The sequence below is a fragment of the Diceros bicornis genome, chromosome 4, assembly GCF_020826845.1.
Source record: "Diceros bicornis minor isolate mBicDic1 chromosome 4, mDicBic1.mat.cur, whole genome shotgun sequence".
Classification (NCBI taxonomy): domain Eukaryota; kingdom Metazoa; phylum Chordata; class Mammalia; order Perissodactyla; family Rhinocerotidae; genus Diceros; species Diceros bicornis.
Genome location: NC_080743.1, coordinates 63,052,264 through 63,059,940, shown reverse-complemented (window position 1 = coordinate 63,059,940; position 7,677 = coordinate 63,052,264). Strand labels below are relative to the sequence as shown.

The following is a 7,677-nucleotide window of genomic DNA, read 5'->3' as shown; positions in this document are numbered from 1 at the left end:
ATAAAAAGCAACATCGCTCAATCTGCACTGTCACTCTGACAAGAAGCTACTTCCCTAATTATAAGTACAAAAACAAACATTTTTTATAATGCACCTGTGATCATAAATTACCTGCATAAATTACCCTTTTGTCCCTTAGGTAATATGTAAAATTGAGAAATCAACTCAAAATTAGTCAAATTTTCTGAAATTGCTGCATCTGAGAGTGACTTAAAACATTTTGCTCCCTAAGCCCTAATGCCTGGGCCCAATTTTGAGCAATTTGGCATTTGATGACTTGCATCTATTTTCCACAATCAACTCAGCTGTTAATTAAACCCAGTGCGACGTCTCCATGGCAGTGCCCAGGATCAGGAGACCCACAGAAAAACCGCCCACTACCGATAAATACAATGAAAGTGCCAATTGTCCTATGGTCACTAGTAGATGTGTCTTTGGTCAACTGGCTCAAAATGACAGAAGGCAAGTGGTAACCTTTGGTCGGGGTCTAAGTCCCCAGACCATCATCACATCTCTGAGTAGAGATCAGTAACTTCTGTCCCATTTTGACCTTTCCCTTTTTCCTTGTCAACTTGGATTCTGTCTCCTGTAGCCCCTGTGCCTCTGGCTCCTCTCAGGGAGAGGGAGAGGCAAATGGGAGCCCCTTCATGAGTAACAGATATCCATTCTGGACTGAGCACCTACAATGGAAAATCTGGACAATGGACAGGGAATGAGAGTAAACACTTATCCCCCAGCAGGACCTATGTTTTCACTTCTCAGGTAAGAGACAGAAAAGGGTGATGGGCCCATGCTGGTTCGGAGTCAGTAAAAACCAGAGACAGCTGCAATTAGGCATGTGGACTTCAAATAATGTTAACCAGGATTATTTAAGCTTTAAAGTGAATTTCTGCAAAACTAAGCATATAAATTTTGTACATATTCTAAATTCACTGACTCATTGCTCTTCCTAAATTTACATAGACACTGTCTTGTACTAATTTAATTCAACAAGGCACTCAATAATATTTTAATCACAAAATCTTTTGTTTTATTATAGTAAGAACACTTAACATGAGATCTATTCTTTTAATAAGTGTTTAAGTACACAATACCATATTGTTAACTATAGGCACAATGTTGTACAGCAGATCTATAGAACATATGCATGTTGAATAGCTAAAACTTTATACTTGTTGAACAGCCACTCCCCATTTCCCCCTTCCCCTAGGCCCTGGCAACCACCATTCCACTTTCTGTTTCTATGATTCTGACTCTTTTAGGTAACTCATATAAGTGAAATTTGTCCTTCTGTGACTAGCTTATTTCACCTAGCATAGTCCTCCAGGTTCATCCACATTGCAAATGGTAGGATTTCCTTTTTTTTAAGGCTGAATAATATTCCATTGTATGTGTACAACCACTAAATCTTAAACAACAAACTTTTTTCAGAAATGATTGCATTAGGTGGGATCTAGACAAAGTTACAACATCTAATACAGGTCCAAGAACTAAGCACAATACCGTGGGAATCACATTCATCTGAAAGACAAAAGACCTCTGTTCTTTCACTAACACATCCAATCAGTTGCTTTGTGGTCTTGGGATCTTCATCATACTCTCTGAAGCTCAATTTTTTCGTCTGTAAAATGAGACTACTAGGCTAGATCTTTAAGATCCCCTACAGCTATAATATTTATGACTCCAGCTTTCCGGAGATCCTCCTAGGTAAGAGACATAGATTAATGCAACATACCTTTCCCAGTCCTGTAAAGGAAAATCACCTTTATCCCATTACATCCTTTCTGAAACCAGTGGAGGGCACCAGGCACAATCAATGTAATATTCTGAAAACTGTTGTCCTCTTTTCGATTCTAAATTATAATTACAAAACTAATATTTGTGTAACATTTAACTATTGCAAGAACATTTTCTTATTCCTTTTGGAGAAACTTTGAAAGTTAGGGTAACTGATATCAGAATGAAGTCCCTTATAAAGATGAGGAATCTGATTCACACATGTCCCAGTCCAGGAGCTAATACACGGTGGAGTTGGGACTCGAGCCCGCAACAGAAATCTTTTTTTTTTAAATACCTCATATGGAAGAAAGGTGACAGAATACTGCTTTCCCTTTCTCATCAATGCACATATGCATGTGCCGTGCACGTGCGCACACACACACACACAGATTATACACCCACGCCAATCTAGTGCTAGTTCTACCAGCTGTGTGAACTTGAGAGGAGTCCTCAGACTCTTTGATTCTTAAACATCTCATCTTTATAATTAATATATTAAAAGTAATACCTATCCTATGAGATCCTAATGAGGACCAAATGAGAGAATATAACAGTATTTCCACCCTATCTAGAATATGAAGAACATGTAACAAATGTTAGTTCACATTATATTTCTAAAAGATGGATCTAAATGTTGGTTGATAAACTGATACCAAAATTGTGTCCTATTTTTCTTCCTGGAAACACCAATAGCAGTACTGATAGACTGATAGGCTGGAATGATCCTCTCCAAAGAACTTAATTGAGTTGTTTCTTGTTTGTTTGTTGTTGTTTTGAGTTTGTGACCTCAACGTGAAGTTTGTGGTAAATAAATAGAGAAAAAGAAGAAAACGGGTGTCTCTTGTTTCAGAAACCTCTGTAAACTTATGTATTTCCTTTGTAAATGAGATGTCTGTGTGTGTTTATACAGGAAAATAGCAGGTACTTGTTCAATTCTGAAGGGCCAATCAAGATTAAGAAAAAAATGAATCAGCTCAAACACAGTGGTTACACAAGTAATGGCACTAAAACTCAGGTCATATTTTCATTAAAATGTTTACAGGTAATATTCAAAATATTATTTGTTCTTCAAAGCCTTCCACGAAATTATTTGTTTTTCCTCAAGATTTTCAGGATGTTTTGCTTGTATTTCTTTTATAATGTTTATGATAATCCACCTTGTAATGTGGCTAGCTGTTTGATTCTCTGTTCTCCGAGAGAGGAGCAACACTTTTATTCATATTTATATCTGCAGTGTTTAAGATGTAATAGAAATCACGAAATCATAAAGTTTGAGAATTATGAAATAATCTATTTCAGTCTTTAAGAGCTCCATAAATAGTTGAAGTTGATACCAAAATATGTAGATAAAACATAGTGTATAAAATATGCATCATCAATAATTATGAAGCATCCACAACGAGGAACCCCTAAGTTCTTATTTATATGTGACTAAGATTAACTACAATTTTATCTTCTAAGTTTATCCTATATCACCCTCAAAAATTAAAAAATTAGGAGACTTCCACTGTTTTCTACCAGGTGTAGATAACCTGCATGAATGACTGACCACAGCAACCAGACACCAAAGGACTGGCATGGTACTTCAAGATCAGTAACCCTTGCTTCCCTTCCAGGGCAGAACAGGACTCCACAGAAAACCAAGTTACTTTCAATTAGGCTTGGAGAGCCTCAGGGAAATGATAATTCCTCTTAAATTTTCCCTCCTTGGGAAAGAACATAAAAGGCAGTTTCAACAACTTTCCGTGAGTTTAAATGCTCATTACATCACTGATGAAAATATTTCTGATCCCAATCCCCATCGAACAACAATATGGTAATGAAAGGCAAGTATTTATTGAGGATTCACTATTGACTGAATTAGTCTTTAACATATATATGATTTCAATTAATTCTCACTATAGCCCTGGGAGGCAAGAATTGCTTTTCTCAAATGAGAAAATGGGGCTTAAAGAATTTAAGATCTCACCACTAGAACATGCCAGAGTCACGATGAAAGCCGACATCTGTCAAAGTTCAAAACCCATTTTATTCCTACATTATTCAACTTTATATGTGCTTGCAAGGGTAAAATTTAAGATCATATATGTAGAAATTTATAAGTAGTCCTGAGAATTTGGGATCCTGGAATTAGAAAGATAATAGTATATTAGTAGTAAATATACCTTCTAGGCAATAAAAATCCTTGTGCTAGGCATTGAGAAAAGAATCAGGGAAAAAAGATGGAGGAAGAGAAGGAGACTTGTCCGTTTCACAGGGTGTGAGTGGTGGGTGGGAGGAATAACTACCGAAGCAGAAAACATCAGGGCCCAGACCGCACTCTCCCAGAACCCAGGAGATGCAACTGTGGTTACCTGAACTCTTTATACATCTAGATTAAAGCAGTAGAAATTAAATAGTGCTCAGTCTCATGATTTTTTTTCCAAGAATGCTTATTTCAACATTTCTGTAACAGATGTAAAGAAACCCAGAAATAAGTACAAAAACATTCTTTTCCAAGGAAGCATAAAAGATTTGTCTCCTGAGTGCTCTCACAATTGCAAGTGCATATCCATCATTTCATCCACACCATTTTATAATAATCTCTTCTTCTTAATACATCTCACCCTTGAACTGTGAGGAACTTGAGGCCTTGGACTGAGTCTTATTTATGTACGTGTTCTTAACACATACCTAGCGCCTAACACGTCGTTGTAATGACACTGCTTAATACCTGTTGTCTAGTGCCTCATATTCTTGCTTTAGTTATTCTCAGGTAAGGTAGGGTACATTGCCGTTAATTATTGTTATTAATATTAGTTAAGATAATAATTTTGAATGACATACTTTTTAAAATGGAGTAAACACAAGGCTATCATAATTTTCTTCTCATTTATTTATATTTCAATATGCGCTAGAGAGCTACAAATACACTAGGAATTGGGAATATAACAGTTGCTCTCTTCGGGGCTATTTTCCTATTGTAAACTGAGATTTTAGTTTGAAAGTGTAAAACTTAGTTCCATTTGGTACAGAAATCCTGGGTATTCTTGGTCTTGAGCAATCCTCATGCCCAGGATGAGATGACACTGAGGATTCTCTCACTCAGTGAATCCTAGGAAGGCTGTGGTGACGTGAATGAAATATGTAACAACATGCCAAGTTAGCTTTTTGATTTATATGACAGTTATATTGAGAAGCTATTACTTACATGGTTCTAGATGTTGAGGAGAATTCAGGTGAAGATACACATAATTCGCATCTTCTCCTCAAGGGTACACAATCTAGTGGAAAAGAAAGATGAGAAAAATTCGATACAATATTTCAAAATTAAGTAAATGACACATCAAATTGGCAATCAATGTCTTATGTGAATTCTCAGGAAGAAACAACCCCTTTTATGAGGAGATACCAAAGAAGCTTCCAAAAAATGTGGATTTGGCTGAGGCTTCAGAATAATGGTAAAGTATCTGTAAATAAAATATGGGTAACAAATTAAGATGAGCAAGGAATAGAGGCAAGGAGGGATGCAACATATTTGTGCAATATTGATGCATCACAGAAAGGTCTAGAGATAATCTTAGAAACATAGTTTAGTTCCCAAAACAAGATGTTGAAAACCATAAAGAGTTTGAACTTTGTGCTTTAGCCATGAGTAAAATTTTTGAGCAAGGGAGCAATATGATACAATTTATATTTCAGAAGATTAGCCTAGCATCAAGGAAAAGAGAGATTGAAGAGATGTGAGAGTGTTGATTGGAGAGATAACCATAATGTGATTTTAGTAGAAGTTAAAAGAAGCGATTAAAATGGATAAGAGTCCTGAAGAGACTATGACTCTCTCTGCAGGAGGAAGGACTCTGTCTGAGATAGGCATTGGAGGATGTGTAGATGTATTCCATCTCAAAGAACTTTTTTCCGGATTTGGGAAAAGAATAATGATACAGAAGTAAGAATCAGCCTACTGAGAGTATAAGAGGGTGGAGCTGATTATCCATGCCAAGAAGTAAGGTCAACAGAATTGGAGAGGATGTAGGTCTAAGTTATGGAGAGATTAAGACTAAGAGTGGGAGTTTACATGTAAGGAGAATGATAACGAAAAGCTATTGATGATTACATATAAAGTTATATATAAATGTAGTGTATTCAGATGGTTTATTTTGCAGCTGCAGGAAAATGGAAGAGTGTGAGGACAAGAAAGACAGACAAGATTTGCAGGATAAAGTGAGAGTGAGAGGCTGAGAATTTGAGTAACAGCCTCATCCTGGGAATGGAGATGTAGGGATAGTTGAATCTGAGAAATGTCAAGAACGTTTTGCCTGTGGTGTTAAAATTACTGTGGAGACTCAGAGTTGGATGTACACTTTGCCTGATTTTAGATACTGTTTTACATCTTGAAAAACTGGAGGGAAAAGGAATAATGAGTTTAGAACTCAAAATCAGAGAACTCATGCTCTGATGATAAATTTCCTGTGATTCTACTAATTTTCAGGGATTTTTCTTGGCACTCTCTCCTCTTCTTTCTCAGATTGACTCCTGATGACCTACCTTCCGTGGAGCGGGTCAACGAGACCTTGGTGAGAGAGTTCATCTTCCTTGGTTTCTCATCTCTGGCCAGGCTGCAGTGGCTGCTCTTCGTTGTCTTCCTGCTCCTCTACCTGCTCACTCTGGGCACCAATGCCATCATCATTTCCACCATTGTGCTGGTCAAAGCCCTTCATACCCCCATGTACTTCTTCCTTGCCGTCCTTTCCTGTTCTGAGACTTGCTACACCTTTGTAATTGTACCCAAGATGCTTGTTGACCTGCTGTCTCAGAAGAAGACCATCTCCTTCCTGGGCTGTGCGATCCAGATGTTTATCTTCCTTTTCCTCGGCTGTTCTCACTCCTTCTTGCTGGCAGCCATGGGTTATGATCGCTATGTGGCCATCTGTAACCCTCTTCGCTACACAGTGCTCATGGGACACGGGGCATGTGTGGGACTAGTGGCTGCTGCCTGTGCCTGTGGCTTTATTGTTGCACAGATCATCACATCCCTGGTATTTCACCTGCCCTTCTACTCCTCCAACCAATTACATCACTTCTTCTGTGACATCTCTCCTGTCCTTAAGGTGGCATCTCACCATACCCACTTTAGTCAGATTGTCATCATCATGCTTTGTGCACTGGTCCTGGTTATCCCCCTGTTATTGATCTTGGTATCCTATATTCGCATCATCTCTGCCATACTGCAGTTTCCTTCCACATTGGGCAGACACAAAGCTTTCTCCACCTGTGCTTCTCATCTCATTGTTGTCACTGTCCATTATGGCTGTGCCTCCTTTATCTACTTAAGGCCTAAGTCCAACTGCTCCTCAAGCCAGGATGCTCTCATATCAGTATCCTACACTTTCCTAACTCCATTGTTCAATCCAATGATTTACAGCTTGAGAAATAAAGAGTTCAAATCAGCTCTTCATAGAGTTATGGGAAGAACAGTTTCCCTGCCACAACATTAATTTAGATGCTGCTCTTTCCAAGCAACAAAGCACAAGGTATATCAGGAAAAATTCCTAGAGCAGAAATGATCAAGCAATTGAGCATAGTCTTCAAAAACAGAAATCATTTCTCGTTCACTTCCAAATATAAAATTCAGAAAAACACAGCTTCTTGCCATGATCACATGAATTATTGCCCAATGAAACCTTTTCAATTGAGGGGAAAATAATGGGTGGCTATTATAGAAAAACATATATGTGTTCAGAATTCTAGGCCCTGGAAAACACTATTACCCCATCTCAGCCAGACTAGAAACCAATCTTGCAAAATATTGCACAATCCTAACTCTCTCTTTTAGGGACTCAGGAAATTCCTTTCTCAATATTTCTCCTTTTCTGGATGTTTCCTTAATCTCAGTCTTTCAATATAGTCACATCACAA

The 7,677-nt window shown here is 37.9% G+C and overlaps 1 protein-coding gene across 1 annotated transcript; it reads left to right on the top strand.

The window, feature by feature from the left end:
• The first annotated feature begins 334 nt into the window (after window positions 1-334).
• On the top strand, window positions 335-7,256 carry LOC131401403 (olfactory receptor 10K2). The gene is made up of 2 exons (XM_058536652.1): window positions 335-462; window positions 6,287-7,256. Exons 1-2 carry the CDS (start codon window positions 335-337, stop codon window positions 7,254-7,256), a joined length of 1,098 nt encoding a protein of 365 aa, XP_058392635.1.
• Window positions 7,257-7,677: the final 421 nt, after the last annotated feature.

Bases quoted from the DNA above. Each gene is read 5' to 3' on its own strand.
- LOC131401403 (XM_058536652.1), top strand. From the start codon at position 335: ATGGCAGTGCCCAGGATCAGGAGACCCACAGAAAAACCGCCCACTACC. The intron at 463-6,286 runs GCAAGTGGTAAC...CTTCTTTCTCAG, and splicing joins CTGGCTCAAAATGACAGAAG to ATTGACTCCTGATGACCTAC.